General features: G+C 47.0%; 1 protein-coding gene across 1 annotated transcript; it reads right to left on the reverse strand.

Annotated features, from left to right (window-relative positions):
* Window positions 1-55: 55 nt before the first annotated feature.
* Window positions 56-11,503, reverse strand: LOC139010240 (dedicator of cytokinesis protein 2-like). The gene is made up of 8 exons (XM_070414436.1): window positions 11,494-11,503; window positions 9,743-9,815; window positions 9,543-9,646; window positions 7,622-7,809; window positions 7,302-7,399; window positions 4,295-4,481; window positions 3,309-3,443; window positions 56-1,114 (listed from the first exon to the last, which is right to left on the reverse strand). Exons 2-6 carry the CDS (start codon window positions 9,801-9,803, stop codon window positions 4,456-4,458), a joined length of 477 nt encoding a protein of 158 aa, XP_070270537.1. The 5' UTR covers window positions 9,804-9,815; window positions 11,494-11,503; the 3' UTR covers window positions 56-1,114; window positions 3,309-3,443; window positions 4,295-4,455.
* Between the last annotated feature and the right edge of the window lie 6,513 nt (window positions 11,504-18,016).

The following is an 18,016-nucleotide window of genomic DNA, read 5'->3' on the forward strand; positions in this document are numbered from 1 at the left end:
TAGGTTAGGTGGCTCAGGAGGCGGCGCAAGAAAGAGAGTCCAGTGAATCAGAAAAGAAAGGAAAGGAAAGTTTATTCTGCGTCCCCGGGAGACCCACGTACCCCCAAAGACAGGGCACGTGGATTCACGCCAACAGGGAGGGGGGCGCTTTTTTTTATACTGTGGTTGGGTGAGGGGCGGGGACATGAGCTGAGGTATTCAGTTGAGGAAGCTTCAGCTGCAAGGGGGTCAGCAAGGTATTCAGGAATGAGTCAGCATCTGTGTGGGGGTATGTGGATTCAGGGAGAAGAAGCCGGTATCTGTGTCTGGCACGTTGATCTGTGAGAAATTCCAGGGGGAGTCCATTGTCTCATCACATGTCTGCATGGATCCGATCCTGGGCTCTCTCCGACCTAACAGGGCTGAGGCTAGCTTTTTGAACCTACGTCTTTGTTTGGCTCCCTCCCCTGTCCTTAGCCCTGCTTCCCTCACTTCCTGAAGGTTTTCTCCTGCGGCACTTCCTCATCCAGTTGCTAGCAAAAGCTCCGGCTCTGGCTCTGCTTCTAGGGAACAGGAGCTAAGACACCTGCCTCTCAGGATCGCTGACAAGATTAAATGAGGGCGTGCACATCAAGTGCTTACAGCAGAGCCTGGAGCCGAGGTTCCTGTACTGTGGCTGCTCTGTCCTGACCTGTGCGCGTTAGTCTTGTCCCGTGAACTGCAGGGCATGCCCCTCCCCCTCGCAACCCACGTGGCTCCACACTTGCTTTGAATGCCCTCATGCATGACACACTTGCATGGGCATACCCAGGGCTACGCCAAAGCTGGGACCCCAGCTGTTATGCAGTCCCTGGCTTGCAAGTCAAGAGAATGCTCCAGGTGGAAAGGGCCCTACGTGACACCATGATGGGGGGGAATTGTTCTAATTTTTAAACTAACCATTTGAAAGCTTCGATAGTATTCTAAGGAACACATTGTTCACAACTGATCGATTGATCACTTAGAACTGCTGCCTGCCTCTAGTCCGCAAAGCTGCTTCCCAACCAGATCACAGACAGAAGCGTCGTCCTGCATTTTCACCGACAAGCCCTGTCCCGGATCCCAGCCTCTGATGTAGCACACTTAGATGAACACCCTGCGGAAAGAGGGAGATCAGTTTTTTATGCAACGCAGTGCAGATTTTAGGGAGCCTTTCCTGAGGCTCCCTGCCCCCCTCCACCCCCCCCCCTCCGTGGCCCACCCCCCACTGTGCTGTTAGAAGAGAGACAGAGAACTATAGAAGAAATCAGGGGCACAGTCCCGTCCTTGAGAAACTTGGGGCATGTGATAGGATCCAAGAGTCACCAGATATTTATTGAAAGATGAAAAGAATGATTAACAGCCAACCTTTACTGCGACTGCGAATTTACTGCGCACAAGGCGTTTTGCTAACTGCTTTGCGTGTATGACGTTGTTTAATCCTTACAGCTCTTCTGTCCTCCTCCTCCTCCCTCCCCAGAGGGATGTCTGGGGCCCTGAGAGGGCAGGGAGCCTGCTCAGGGTGTGCCTCTAGCCAGAGAGTAGGGCTCATCCCAGCAGCCTGGGCCCATGCTCTCAGCTACCAAGCTCCACCCCTCCTAGCACTAGCCTGACCTCCAGGGGCTTCCCGCTGAGGGGTGGGAATAGGAGCAAATTCTAGAGGAGGTGGAGTGAGGGGGCAACTCTGGTCAACAGTGAGTGATGGGGACCGCACGAGGCACTGACAACGTCATACCGTGCCGAGTCGGGAGACTCAAGTGCTCGTGGGAGAAGCGGGGCTTTTTTTCCCATTGCCTCTTGTCAGCAGCTAGCAACCCCTGCGGCTGTGCCAAAAATCGAAGACTGCTACAGGGAAGAATCTATCTGCCGGCATCCCAGGGACCTGCTCTGAGCCAAATACCCTCCCGAGCAAATATTGATATATTAACCGCAGCTCAAACACCCTGAGTGCAGTGAGCATGCCTCAGCAGGGAGGTGGCTGGCCCGCTGCCACTGCCCACCGCCCCCCTTCAGCTTTCACCTAGCACAGAGGAACCGCATGCACTCTGGGGACCAGGGATGGAATCCCTGCCCTCAAGTCTCCAGGGAAGAGCAATGTCCTGGAAATGCAAAATGACACTGGCATGGAGAAGAGAGAGACTGCCCCATACTTGAAATGGAAGGAAAGACAAAATCAGATTCCTACCTCACACCATACATGTTTTGTATATATGTAAGTGCTATAGATTGATTTATGACTATTAAAAATATAAAATTCTTAGTAAAAATATAAATGAAAATCTTTTCGACTTTGGGGTTGAGAAAGATTTCTTAAACAAGACACAAAAAAATTTGACAATGAAAATGATTGATAAACTTGTATTAAAAATAAAAACTTCTGTCGGAAAACTATATCTTAAGTAAAAAAAAGAAGTTATAAGTGTAGAAATAGGGAGAAGATATTTGTAATACATACAACCAGCAAAAGATGAGCATGAGGAGAATATAAAACATCCTGCAAATCAGTAAGAGAAATACAGCCAAACCAATGGAAAAATGCACAAAAGAATGGACAGATATGCCACATCCATGAAATGCAAGTGGCAAAGAAATATAAGAAAAGATCTTCAGCATCACTGGTGGTCAAGTGAATGTAACTTAAAGAGGAATTACATTCTACAGTCTTTTTTTGGGGGGAGGGGCAAAACTGAAGAAATAGGACAACACCCAGAGCTAAAGAGAATGTGGATCCACCGACTCACATATGTATTGCTGGTGGAGATGTAAGATAGTGCAGCCACCTTTGGAAAACAGGTGAACACTGTCTCTGACTTTACATGTTCAGATCCCCTATGTCATAATGTCTAGAGACTACCCCAATGACATTAAGCATCTGGATCCAGCCATGCCTGAGGCTGGAATTTTCAATAATGTAAAATATAATAAAGTCCTATTTCTCCATAAGTCAGTTTGAGTTGAATGTTCTTCATTTGAACTGTTAAGAATCTGGACAATACATTCCCAGGATGTTTTCCTCTTGTATCCCATCACACACAACCAACCTGATCATATGAAGCGCTGAAGAGCCTCAAATCACCAATTGTGTTCATTGGATGGAGCATGACTCTACAACATGCTAAGATTTCTTTTATTCCCAAATAAACTTACAAGGAACAATGATTACCTATTCCTAACTCTCTGTGTTGGGTTTTTGATTTGTATTTGATGGGAGGCTGGTGGTCATTTTGTAAGAGAGTGTCTCCCGTGGCACAATGTTGTATCCCAGAGGAATTGCAAAGCCAATCAATCACCCTCACAGAGCAAGTACTCACTGAGAAAACAATGTCCTCGACCGAACGATGAACTTGAACACGTATTCCAAAGCCTTGAGGGTTCTGAGGATTGGTTCGCATTGCTCCCCTCTGCTGGAGGTATCCAAGTAAGTCTTCAGCACCGTCATCAGTTTCCTGAGTAAGGGATTATATTTTCAAAATACGTTGCTTCCCAACCCACGGCATGGTAATTCCTTTGCTCAGTAAATTATAAGGCTTTCAATCAAAGGTTAAAGGTGGTGGTACAGCCAAGCTTACTCATTTACAACCATAAAAATAACTCTGCTTAAAATTATATTTAATACAGAGAGTGAATAATTATTTCCTGCCTCTAAAAAGCCAGAAAAAAAAAAAAAAACTAGTGAGGAAGGAAAATCTTTTGACTAGAAAAACTAGTCACAATTAGAATATGATTGGGAATAATGGCGGTGATAATGTCTTTTTCAGCTTTTTCTTCCTGCTGAAAATGTTCTTGTTATATCATGGAACTCCCTTGATTAGAAACTTCCCATGTTTCTTCATTTCCGGCAAGGCAGACTTCAAACTACTTGATCTCCTTCCAAGGCCCCTACACAAACTGGCTTCCATCAACCTCCCAGCATCATCTCCCTTCTGTGACCCTCAGTTGTCTATACCCAAACTATAGTGATCCAATGAGCATGTGCCTGTCTCCTCTGTAGCCTTTGAATCCCAAAGTTTATCAAAAGTAGCTACTGATAGTTCATGGAAGGGAAGGAGGAAGGGAAGGAGGAAGGAAAGGGAAGAAGGAAGGGAAGGGAAGGAGGAAGGGAAGGGAAGGAGGAAGGGAAGGGAAGGAGGAAGGGAAGGGAAGGAGGAAAAGAAGGGAAGGGAAGGGAAGGAAAGGAAAGGAAGACTTCCATGTACTTCTGCCACTGTATTCACCTCAACCGATGGGTTTGCATATTTTTATTTCATACAAATAACCGAGGAACAAATTGGATTTTCTCAAAAAAGGGAGAACTCACACAGACTAGTGATAAAAGGAAAATACTCAAGTTCCTTGTGCCCTAGGCATCCTGGCAGGGAAAGCAGGAGGCACACAGTCACTTGCTTGTAAGCCAAGGTAGCACTGAAATGCTGTTGAATGTAAGCCTCCAGAAAGGTGTTGAAATGCTGGAATTTCCGGTCAGCAATGAGTCCAATTATGTAGATCTAAGGCAAAGACAAAGAATCAGTGTTTTCAGGACAGACCTAGGGCAGGAAGCCATAGTCACATGGCATAACCGAACCCCTAGCAAAAATTTTTACCCAGGAATTAGCTCGCTAATATATCTTTAGTCCTTTTCATGAAGGTGGTATCTCTCCTAAAAAGTGTTTCATGCAGTGTGCTACAGAGCATTATAAGATACAAAGGTTTCTTGGTGAGATAAGTTTGGGAAATCTCAGGTTGTCATCCTTAGACTGCCTTCTTTATTGCAGGACTTATCAGAGTCTTTAATATATCTATGTGCATCATGACTCTCCGAGAGGGCCATGCAATGTTCAGCACTTCCCTAAGTGGTTGAACAAAGGGTCTTTTTGTCAGAGAACATCTTTCCTTCGAGCTAGCTTTCCAGGCCCTCTTGGGAAGCTCTAAGTCACAGTTGTCTCCAAGCAACCTCTTCATAAACATAAATGTCACTGACATAAGGGATTAACACATTAACACTCTGCTGCTCACTGATATCCCCTAATTCAAATGTTTCTTATGTTTATTTTGACATGACACTGAGGAACGTGAATTAGGACAGCAAGAGAAGGAAGAGACCATTTGGAAAGAGGGAAAGGAGAAAGATCTGGATGGCATACCCCCATGAAAGGTTCTGGGTAGAAAGAGTGAGCGTAGTGCTCTGGTGAGTTGGAGACTATGAAGAAAAAGAAGGGAAAGGATACTTAAGATACACTGTGGGTCCTTCACAACCTGACCAGAGACCAGCTCCCTGCATTCATGGAAAGCCAACTCGGTTACTCATGGTATCCAGCTTCATGTACTTTCACCCAGTGCCACTCTGACATCAACACTGAAGATTCCCCTTTCACGCATTCTGCCCAGGCATCCACTCCAAGCTAATGAAAGGGAACAGCAGCTCATTCACTGGCCTGGTTGCCTAACGTGACAATTCCTCCAAAAGAGTCATGAAAAGGGCCACAAGAGCTAGACGTTCTCAGGGTTCTCTCAGTGAGACACACATTGATGTCTATGCCACAAACCCATCCTCTCCCTTACCAAAGCATCAAAGACGAGGATGTCATACTTGTTACTCTGAGAATGCTCCATCATGATGTTGAAGAGGGCATCCAGAGTATCTTGGAGAAACTGGACAAAATAATGAAGGGTGCATTAAGAAAGAGTGTAGGTGACTCAGAAATCCACTTCTCAGTGTAGACCACAGAGACTGAGAGCACACATCCACCATGCGCCATGGTCAAGGGGTCCAAGTTCACATGAACCAGGACTCGGAGCACCCCACCTGTCCACCAACAGAAGCACAGTGATAAAAAAAGAGCCAACTACTTCTCCTGAGCATTGTGTGCAGTGAGATAAGTCAGACACAAACATGTACATTCTGTATTACTCTATTTTTATGAAATTCAAGAATAGACAAAAGCCCATCAATGGTGATGGCAGTCAGCTAAGTGGTTATCCCCGAGTGGGTATTGACTGAGAAGGGTATGAGGGAACCTACCACAATGCTAAAATGTTCTGTATCTTCATCTAGGTAGTGGGTACATGGGAATGTACATGTATAATAATGCATGGAAGGGCAAAAGTAGGTTTACAGTTGTTTGTATAGAAGATAATATACTAATTAATAAATAATAGTACAAGAATAAACTGTGTGTTTTGCATACTCACAACTGTAAACTTCCTTTTGCCCCACCCTATACGTTGAATTGTACTTTTAGAATAAGTGCTCTGTACATATTTTATTGTTTATGCATTATAATTCAATTAAAAAAAACTTTAAAAAATAATGCAAAAAGGAGACAGTGGAATTCACTCCCAGATGTCTTCTCTAAGCTGCTCAAAAGTGACAGACCCTATGAAAGGCTGTTTGGGGAACCTCTCTGCCGTCGGTGAACCAGGTAGGCAGGTCGATACCAACCATTTAAAGAACTGATCTGGACATTCAACCATGTTTCTGCATGCATGGGAAATTAACTAACGTGTGTTACCCCTCCCTCCTAAGGGGCGGGTCAGTATTTCCTAGAGTCCTCAACACACAGAGCGACCGTATAAAGATGCTGAATCTCGGAGCTTCTAGCTGCACCAAGTTCCTGGTGGAAACAAGATTACCCTCACTGGGACCTCCAGGAAACACTCGCCCCAAGTCATGGTGCCAGAGACGAGGGTGGCTTTCATTAGACCTGAACTTCAGACGCTGTATTCTCCACCACCAGGTGGACGTGACAATACAGCTGGCATTTGCATTTTTTCTGCTTGTTTCACTTAAAATGTGAGCCCTGGTGTCCTTCCCATTCTCGTGTTTAAAGCATAATGCCCTCCAAGCTGTGGAAACCAACAGTACTGTGTTATTTCTGACAATAATGTGTAGGTAGCACTAAGAGATCATACTGCTACAGTACTTTATGACAACAAAATTAATAGTTACCTTTTAATGAACTTTGTATATGTCGTGTGTTTTCGTTCAATGATTGGGTACTCTGTGTGAGAGACTGTGCTGAGTAATTTTTAAATATCATCACCTTGAATGCTCACAACAACCCTGAGAAATATGTCCTATTCATACTATTATCACATGGAGTTGGCAAGCAGGTGAGCTGGGATCTACACCCATACTGATCATTTTCCAGAAACTGAACATAAAGATACTTTTCCGCAACTTCACATTCAGTGTCATTGGACCAAATCATCCCCAGATTTCACAGTAACGAGAAAAAGCTGTCCCATCCCCTTCAACACTTTCCTCTCCCCGCCCCCCAAAAGCCACTCGCGATTCCCAGCTCTGTTACTAGTGGATGAATACCGACCTTCACCACCTCCTCTCCATCCACAATCTTCAATTTCTCTAAATTCTCCTGCAGTAGTTAAGGCTTCATTCGCCACTTCGGCAAACCCAGCAAGCCCACTAGGACAGAGTGCAGACAGGTACAGTTACCATCACTGGGTTTGTGCACACATACACATGCATGGCACAGGCACAGGTACACACATGCACATATGCATGCACACACGCACAGGCATGCACACAGGCACACACATGCACAAGTGCATGCACACACACACAGGCACACTTATATGCATGCGCACACGCACATGCACGCACGCACCCACACTAACACACACACACCTACTGTTCTGGGTGAGCTTTGTGGAGCACACTAGGGTGGAAATGGAAAACACATCCCGGGAGCTGACGGAGAGCCCCCCAACACTGCTGGAGCTTCGACTCAGAGTGGCCCCCTTGTTTTCCATGTGGTGCCGATATGAAGGCAGAGTCAGGGAGGCGCTGGCATCCTCCATCTTCTTGCTGTCCCCCTGGAAACAGCACCTTGTTTACTTCCCCGAGCCAAGGGTAGACACCCAACATACTGAGCTTGCAGTGGCCACATCACACATTGTAAGGTGGGGAGGGTCGGAAATCATGGGGAAGCCATCGGAGAAGTAATGACCACCTACTAAGGCAGAGCAGCTTCTCCAAAAACAGGCAGGAACCCAGGTTACATTCATGGAAAAGGGGTTGATCAGCCAGTTAGAGGCTCTGTGGACAACATTAAGGGCAAAAGGAAATGGAAAATTTCCCAGATAGGACATTTGCATTCATCCTAATTTTTCTGAGATCTTAATACACATGTGCCCCAGCGAGATAAAGAATCAGCCTGAAGAAGTTGATATTAGCAAAGGCCCTGGAGTCTGAAAGTCCGGAGATCTAGGCCCTGTCCCACCACTCACAGGTCTGTGTCCTGTTGGATACATCCCTTGGTCTCTCTGTGTCACATTTCTCACGATGAACCTGAGGATTCATCATGTTACCTGCTTCCTAGACATTTCAAGCAGACTAAATGGCAGTAATGCACAGAGCATGCTCAGAGTGATACGTGTGTGAGCCCTTGGCATGTGAAATGAAAGAGTAGATGGGAGCATAACGAGCGTTAGAATTCACGGAGCCTTATTCTGAACTAAATGTCACACTGAGTGCTTTATGTGCCTTAGTCTGTTTCATTTAAGCTTCGCAACAATCGTAACTGTCGATTACAATTAACCTCATTATATTACCCTCATTTTACAGGTGAGGAAACCGAGGTTTAAGCAAGGTGAGTAATTTTAAAACTGACCGCAATTGGGACTCTACCCCCAGTGAGTCTGCAATCTGTTGAGAAAGAATGGCCTTTATGCCAAGAGCTACCTTCATATGTCCCAGATGACAACGCAGAGGCTGCACAGAAGGAGTGGAGTGGTTTTTGGAAAAGTCAGAGAGGCTCAGAGAAGAGGATCATGTCATCAAGCCTTGATGAAGTTGTATGTGCCATGCGGACCTCACACAAAAGAGCAAAGTCAGCCTCCAATGTTGAGAAAGCCAAGCGCAAGGGTCTGATGCCTATGCCCACCTCCTGGCCTTGCTGTTTCGCAGCCACAACGTTGCCTACAGCCAGGAGCTAGCAGAGGCACCAGCTGTCACAGGGGTCGCAGGGAAGCATGCAATACAATCAAGGCCACGCCTCTCACTTCTCCAAAACAGTCTAAGTCTCGCCATGCAAAAACAATGATAGCTGACATCTGTACCCTTTACACACGGCCCTTTCACAAGGGTCATCTCACGGGCTCGACACAAATATCACCATCACCACTGAAGAAAAGGAAACTGAGACTCAGGGAGACATGTGAGATGAGTTCAGATTTGGTCAGCAGCGGGATCGGGACCCCAAATCCTACTATTCCCCCATTAGCTACAGGGAGGCGTCTGTCGAATGTCTACACATCCCACAGGTCCTTTCAGAGTTCACATTTTGCATATATTGATGTGTTCCATGTACCCACCATTGTCATATTTCTATAAACTGTCTCATGTACTCCTCACAATTATTCACTGAGGGCTCATAGATGAGGCAACAGAGGCCCAGAGAAGTTAGCTTCTGTACAAGGCCACACAGCTGGTAAGCCGTGGTGTGTGTGGTCCTGGGGTCCCTGTTGTTAACCACGGATCCACCCTACCTTGTCCCCTTTGCTTCCTGCAGCCCCCTCACTGCAGACTTGGTTCCAACTCACTGTACTTTTAGGGCAACCAGGTCGTGGTATCCATCCTGCAGAGTGGTACCGTCTTCCTTCATCAGCTTCACGTAGGACATGGCGAAGTTCTTTTCTCCTTTATCTTTAGCTGGAAGTAGCATTGTGAGGTCAGGAAAGAGGAGGACACATGGGCCACCCGGCTATCCCCCTCCTCTCGCCCCAGATGCCACTTGGTTGTACTCACATTCCAGGGATGACCGATGTCGAAACATGAATCGCAGATGGATCCTATGCATGTCTTCCATGGGGACAGCCACCTCCGCAGGCAGAAACCAGAGCTCAGGAGACCATGCGTTACACGGTCCTCCCCAGTCTCCTCCCGCCCCTCCCTCCCCGAAAGGGCAGCCAGGCCATTTACTGGAGGGCCCTGCACGCTGATTTATTACCACCCACCCATCAAGCCTGATGAACTGTAAATAAATTACATGAGGACTAGCTATGAAGAGAAAATAAAGTACCAAATGTAATCCATTTGGCAAATTGCAATCCCAGCCAATGAAAAGAGATCTGTAAATTATAGTGAGGGGAAATGAATCTCCCCAAATTGATATAAAAGTCACATAACTTCAGCCCAGCGTTTGATGTGCTGCAAACTGCACACCACACACTTTTCTGGCTCACCACAGGAGTTCGGGCAATGGCAGCAGGGCTTAGCAAATTAGCAATAGTCGTTAGGGGGCGTGCTTGAGGACCCCCATTTATGAAAATTAATAAAAATGCTGGAATCCAATAACATTTGAGTAAATCTCCCACAAAGCCTACAGCTCTCTCTGTAATGTGCAATTCAGGTCTCGGCAGAGAAGCTCAGCGAGCTGTGAGAAACCATTTTGGTGTTTAAAAAGGGGCACGTTTACATTGTATAGAAGACCATTAAAACCCAAACAGATGCATACTTGGGGCGCTTTCCACTCCAGAAAATGAACATGGAGCCTGCAGAGGTCCCCATTTGGGTGTTTCAGACAGAACACGAGACCTGAGGGCCTCATGGGCAGCTGCAGTCCACTCCATTCTCTCCTGCACGCTGAGAGGTTACTATAAGCTACAATCATGTGAGGAGGCCCTGGCTGTGCTCGTGTAAGTCCCTGCAATTCAAAGAGCCTGTGGCCCCCATGGGGCGGCGCCTAGTTATACCAGATGACCTGCCCAGCTTTGGGGTCACAAAGCTATGGAACCAGGGGGGTGTCTGACTGTGCACAAAGTTTACAAGGACCAACAAGGAGGTATAACTGGGGTGCAAGAGAACACAGAGAAGAGGACACCCCCCGCCCTGGTTCAATAGCTTGTGACCCCAAAGCTGGGCAGGTCATCATTTTTAAGAAAGTTGTTACAGGGAGACCCACTGAGGGGAACAGGAATACAGGTGACCAGGCAAGGACCTCAGGGTCTGCATATACCTCTGAAACTTGAGTCATGTGAACGTCTGAGTTTGGGTTCAGAGCACAGGGGAAGTCAAACCTGCTGCTCGTTACAGGCAGAGCTATTTGAAGCTGGGACCAGGCTTCCCTGTTCCCTGAATGAATTCCCAACTCTTCCTCCAGTGCCTGGCTTTCCCTTCGGCTTAGTGTGACCATCTAGGAATGTGAATATCTGTGATTAATGCCGCTTCCCTCTGAGGTCCCTCCCAGCAGGTTATTGGTCAGGTGTTAAGTGGCCTTGTGTAGCCTCCCAAGCTCTGTCACTCCTCACTGCTGATGTCAGGACACAGCTTGGTGGGCTGGGTACCACCCACGAGAGGACCATCTGACAACTGCACGGTGGCCAGGCCCTCGGCCAGCGGAGAGAGAGCGAGAGAGCCAGAGTGCTCACCCACGGGCCCGCCATTTCCACAGCCCGGTGCACCACGGACACCTGTGGGGTATTGCTCCAGATCCCAGGGAGGTGCCTCTGAGCCCCAGATATGTATTAGCTGCTATTATTATAATGTATTATTATTACCTTGACTGTTTCCATCCACCGTGGCTGTTTGACTTGATAGTACACTACGGACCGATATTCATTCATAGGCTTGTCCCCTGCTCCCACGCAGATTGCATTCTGACCGAAGAGGGGGAAAACAGAGAGAGAGAGAATTCTACAGAACTGCCCTTTTCTGGGCTTGGGTAATTTTGGTCCCAAGGCCGAGGCTGGCCTTAGGACCTGGGAAAACCCTGCCTCTCCCAGCCCTCCTACCAGGTACCCACATGGCCTTCTACACTACAGATGTATATGCATGTCCCCAGGCCCGAGGGTGACAGATGCTTAACTGCAGAAATCCTATTACTTGCATTCTGGAGACCGCAGGAGCGCGCCAGGGCGGACGCAGAGGCCCTACTGCAAATGGTGACGGGTCCCAGAGTCCCTGCTCGCTGCTAGTCTGATTAATCCTATTTGTTTCCTGAGTCTGACTGTGCACAAAGTTTACAAACAGGCTCCCATCAGTCAGGCAGTTGCTGTGCTGATGGATTTCTGATGCTATCACACCAAAGTGCCCGAGGGAGCTGGGAAGGGGGAGGGAGGAGCTCAGGCTTCAGACAGACAGGGGCATAGGGGGCTGAGGCAGCCCATGGTTAGGAAGCATCTTCCAGGAACCAGGCCCCTCCTGAGCTCTGGGTTATGGGAATAAGTCAGATATTAAAGCTGGCATGAGGGTTCTGGTCAATGGAGGGATCATTAGATGGGCGGACATATCACTAAGCCATGCAATGTGATGACAGACACATGTATTTGCACAGAGAAGAGGCATTTGAGTTCCAGCTGAGGACTCAGGAAGGATCTTGAAGAAAAATTCCTAGGCTCTGAGCAGAAATGCACAAGGATGTTCTGAGCAGAGTGAGGGCAGAGCAAGCATACCTGTGTAGGCTGTTTATTCCTTGCCATAAAGTCACCCTCCAAGTAACAGGGATTACCTATTCTTTTTTTTTTTTTTAAATTCTCACTCAAGGATATCATTGATCTTTAGAGAGAGAGTAGAAGGGAGGGAGGAGGGGGAGAGAGAGAAACATAGATGTGAGAGAGAACATCAACTAGTTTCCTCCTGCACATGCCCCAACCGCGGCTCGGGACCGAACCTGCAACCGAGGTACGTGCCCTTAACCAGAATAAAACCTGAGCCAAACCAACAAGGGCTACAGGAACTACCTCTTTATGGAGTATACCAACACCGGATTCTCCCTCTGTTCATTCTAGTTATTTGACCACCAAACAGATCTGAGCCAGGATCACCCAGAAGGGGCCTAAGTGGGGTTCTTATACAAGAGCAGCAGATTTTAACCTCCAGTCTATAGAGACTCAGGGATGTGAGGATTGGGTTTGCAGCTCCAAACCCCCAAATTGCAAAACTGTGTGCCTCTGGGCATTTGTATTGTCTGAGAGTCCAGGCCTCTCACCAGATTCTACCAGATTCTCCAATAGATCCTTGGCACCAAGCCCACCTCCCAGGACTGAATGACCCAGCTGGCCGCGTGTGGGCCCTGGGACACCTGTGGGAAGGAGAATCCCGCCCCTCTTGTGGCAGAGCGCCCACTTTACTTCCGAGCCACAGGGAAAGCAGGAGCTCAGTCTAATACTGACGGGTCGTACTTGCAGCCAAACGGAGTCTATTTCAAAGTAAGGATACAGTGCCCTTTCAAAACTGATCTCTAAAAACAAAAACAAGAGCCTAGTAGGTTTGGCTCCATGGATAGAGTGTCAGCCCGAGGACAGAAGGATCCTGGGTTCAGTTCTGATCAAGGGCACATACCTTGGTTGCAGGCTCGATCCCAGGCCTTGGTCAGGGCAAATGCTGAAGACAACCAATCAAGGTGTCTCTGTCACGTCAATGTTTCTCTCTGTGTGTCTCTCCCCCTCCCTTCCACTCTCTCTAAAATCAGTGGGAAAATATCCTCAGGTGAGGATTAACAATACATAAATAATGAATGAATAAATAAATAAGTAATCACAAGGAGAATCAGAGAACTGGAAATAAAGAAAGACACACATCTCTTCTGCTTCTCACAGGGAGGAAGCCTTTCAGAAATTCTCGGGGCAATAAACTAAAAACATGCTTCCAAGCTTTTTCTAACCCTTCAAAGAGTGCATTTTGTCTAGCATTGTGCTAGGTCCTTTCCACACCTGACCTCACTTATTTCCATCTTCATAACCACCTCCAATTGAACTGATCCAGGCCCATTAATAGCTACCGTGGACACTCACTGATCTTTTACTCTGTGGAAGCGGAGCATTGCTCATGCGTCCAAGGAACCCAGGGTCGGGGATGAGGAGCAAAGGGTCTTCGGGGATGGGGGCAAGAAGAATTGAAGGGGAATCACAAGAAACTGAGGTCTCAGGTAAAGCAGACATGAAGGAATGACAATACAGGCCCCAGTGGCTGTGGCAGGAAGAGAGGAAGTCAGTGAGAACAGTCGTGGACACGAGGTTTAGGACAAAAAGGAAACTTTTCAAAGAATCTCATGTAACCTCAGTTATCTTCCTTTTATGACAGACACATTGGGAAAATGTTCATAGCAGTGGTTACTTCTGGAGACAAAGTATTAGGGAGCTTTTAATGTTTCACTTTATACCTTTTTAAGCTATTTGGACATTTTACAGCAGGCATGAAGTCCTTTGGTAATAAAAAAATTGTTTAAATTTGAAGGGAATGAATATTCTCCCCAGAAGAATGGACTTATTCTATATGTAGTAAAATAGAAAAGATGTCCATGCTAAATAGGTAAGCAGTGAAGCAAGTTACTTTATATGTAAAGAATATGAAGTAATGGTGTATGAAGCATATAAAGGACAGCCCCACTTGTGGGGAGAAAGTGCATGTGTATATTTATGTGTTTGTATTTAGTATGTGAATGCGTAGATTTCTGTAGATACAAAAATTGTTTTCAGTGGTGACCTTCAGGAAAATTTAGAAAAAAGCAGTAGAAAAGGAAGGAGTTGATTTTGTAAAAAGAAAGGATTCAACCAGCTGGACCCCCACCCCCCACCCCCCAAGGAAAGGCCAGACCTGGCATGATCATCTCGGGGAAGCCCAGCTTCCTGGCCACCACGGTGGTCCTGTCCACCAGGTGGGGGTAGTCCTTGCGGATCTGAATGATGTCCCCCACGAGCATCTTCATGGTCACCCAGAGGCCTGGAAGGGAAGGCTCACCATGAAGAGCCAATTTCTTCAAGGTGTTCTCTCAGTCTCACCCCTCCACACCACCACCACCACCAGCTCTCCCTGGGTCTCCTTCTGAAGGAGAACACTGGAAGCAAACATCTGGAAGCAGACATCAGCAACCAGGCATCTCTAGGTCTGAATCCCACTGGTTACTTCTAGCAACATCAATGCCTGTCAAATGGCCCCGCCTCTCTGAGCCCAGCCTTCATAAAGGGCATGATACCATGTACCTCACAGAACTGTGGGAAGGACTAGATAAGATAAGGAAACATGTGCAAGTGCCTGGCATATAGGAGGTAGCCAGGACATAGGAGTCCCTCTCTTCCTATGGGCACTAGGACATGCCTCCCAGCCTCAGGAGATGTGGTTTCCATTTCTGTGGGTCACACGCCCCCATTCTTCGCAGTGGTCTGTCTGGAAGGAAGGCTGTCTTTCTCAAGGCTCAGATTTTGGACCTGTTTGTTGAAGAATCAGAGGCTACCAAGCCAGAGACAGGCCCAGTCCACTTGGCGAATTGGCACTGTACCTTGCCCTCCGCTGTCTCCCTTGCAGGTCGTGACATTGCCCAACAGACTGTGCAGGAAGTCATTCTCAGCTGTCACCCTGCAAAGAAAAAGAGCACAAACACTCACAGGAGGCCCTCATGCGGTCCCCAACACAAAAGGGTGTGGCTTAAGAGAAGGGAGATAAATGGGAAATCTCTCACGGGTGGAAAGGAATGAAGTGCTGCTTCTCTTCATCACTCTCTGCTTTCCCCTTGACGATGTCTGTTATATCCGTAACTAGAAAAAGCAGAGAAATGAACAGTGTAAGTCCTCCTACACCCAGGAAGGGATGACAAAGGGATGAGACTGTAGGGCAGAAGGCTGGGGCAGGAAAGTCTAAGAGGGCAAGCCAGCGTCAGACAATACACAGACTTGTTCATAACATGTAGCACCTGGCCAACTGCTGGGCAAAGGAGGCTGGGCATCAGCAAGCCACGGAACCATCCGGGAGAATGTGGGTTAGCAGAGCCAAGAAGAAAGGGTCAGGGTAGTGACTGTGGAATGAAGCACTTGGTTTTGGATTTGACGTGTATGTATTGCACGTCTACTGTGCCTACAAAACCCGAGAGTGGTGACTCGCTATGGGATCTGAGAACCAAATGAGATCTATTCACCCTCTTTTCATAAACATGCTCACAGCACAGACACATAACTGTCGGAGCTCTGAACCCTGTGATTCCAGAGGGGTCCTGGATCCTCAGAAATTTCTTAACTCAGCCACTAAAGGTCTACAAAACCAAGGTGAAGAGCTCCGGCATTGGAGCAGGGATATAGAAACGATGGGGGTGAAGGGAGGCACTAAAAAAAGCTGGTCAGGTAGAGCGAAAATCCTAGTAACATGACATACCCCCAACACAGCAGGCCCTAGGCAGGGAGCCCCTAAAATTTCTTGAGTAATAATTAATCAGTGACTAAATCTAGCTGAAGATGTGAGTTAAGGAGCCGAGAAAAGGCGAGGAAGTGTTATTTGAACCAGGCCAACATCTACTCTCTCCGATTAATACACCCCCATGGTCCATTCTCTGTGAGCAGGGTTTGGGTGGAGCAATCTCCCTCTGGCTCCAGAGTTGTTGGTATGAACTGGGCGATCAGCGGACCACACACCCCTGGTCAGGGTAGATACTCTGGGGATGACCACAGGACTGTGTTTAAGCTCCTGGGATTTCTGCTGAAAATAATGGGGAAGAGGTGCCTCTTGCCCCTGGATTGCTAACCTGGTAGGATGCAAGCTTGGAACACTAGCCAACATTTTGGAAACTAATTGGAAAGCCATCTTCGGAATAAGAGGACATGGGAGCCAAGAGATAGAGAGATGTCAGTTCATTTGAGTTCCTGGATCCAGCTATGCCTAAAGCAATCTATCTCTGAACCTTTCAGTTATACCAGAATGCTGTCACCTGAAACTCAAAGAGCAGTCAGGCCACAGCAGAGGGCAAAGGCACATTTTGAGGTGAAGTGGAAGGTCCCTCATGCCTTAGCAGGAACACAGTGATGTCAAGGGTGAGGGGCCTTTCCTCACCCCCTCACATAAAATCAGAGCATTTTAAAGCAGATCATGCACCAACCAGATCCAAGTCTCTCGTTTATCAGATGGTGAAACTAGGGAAAATGCTTGCCCAAAATCAACTAGTTAGCTAGCAACACTGCCAGGTTAAAAAAACAACAACAGTTTAGAATAAGCTAACTTGTTCCACTCCACCACTCTGCAAGCAGTGTAGGGGACAAGCTGAGAGCTGGTTGGTTTGTGATTACTGAAGATCAGAGTATTTGGAAGTGAGGAACCAGAAACCCTCGGTTTAAATGTGGTACACAGAGATTATAAATGGTACATAATTAGAAATTTATATTCTAATCAAAAGAAATAGCATATCCAATTACTGTTTCCACAGGTATTTAAATTGCCTTTTAAGAAAAAAAATATGCTTTAGTTATAATAAAGTGGGCTAATTAAAAGGAAATACGTTAGGTAAATAATAGTACAAGTGATAGTCAAATATAACAAAAACCACACAAGTGGGACAAGAATACTGAAGTCTGGGACCCGAGAGAGCAAAGGCTGGGGACGGTGGGAAAGGGACCTTGTTCTCGGCAGCCTCCGGGGTCACACGGACTCTCCAATCACCCACTCCCACCTGCAATCACACAGGTGGTGGGTGATTCACTCCGTGTAACTGCATTTCCCGTCCTGAGTTGTTGTTTTTCAATGATTTGCTCTTTATAATTAGATCCCACCCGTGGTGTTCTTCCTTTTTCTCTTTGCTGGGGAGCCCAGGCGCTTACTGCTCAGACTGCGCCCTGCTCCCAACGCTCTGCTCCAGAAACGAGGATCCCATTATCATTGCCTTCATCATAAACCTGGACTTAGTCACTAATACCTTTTATTTAGCCACCAGAAATGTAAGTATGAGGGGCTGTCTAACATTTTTTTCAAGTGTGGGGGGGGGAGAGGTCAAAGAGGAGAGGGGAGAGAATCCCCCTAAAACACAGCCACATACAATGTGCACTCCAGTGAGAGTTAATGGCGTGTCGTGTGTCATTACCTGCCACCCCAAAGGGCCGCCTCAGTCTCTGTGTGCACTTCTTCGTATTAGTGTCCTTCAGATCCATCTTCCCAACTCAGACTATTTGACAAATCAAGTAAATTTTATCCCTGTTGAGGTCTTTGTTTCCAAGATCCTGTGGGGCAGGAAATGAGAACAATTACACATCATGGGCCTAATGGGAAAAAGTAGAAAGGGAAACCAAGTAACAGTAAGTCCTTGAGGTCCAGTTTAGCACTTAGTAT

Source organism: Myotis yumanensis, unplaced genomic scaffold (assembly GCF_028538775.1).
Source record: "Myotis yumanensis isolate MYYU_CA2020_CCGP unplaced genomic scaffold, mMyoYum1.0.hap1 SCAF_5, whole genome shotgun sequence".
Lineage (NCBI taxonomy): Eukaryota > Metazoa > Chordata > Mammalia > Chiroptera > Vespertilionidae > Myotis > Myotis yumanensis.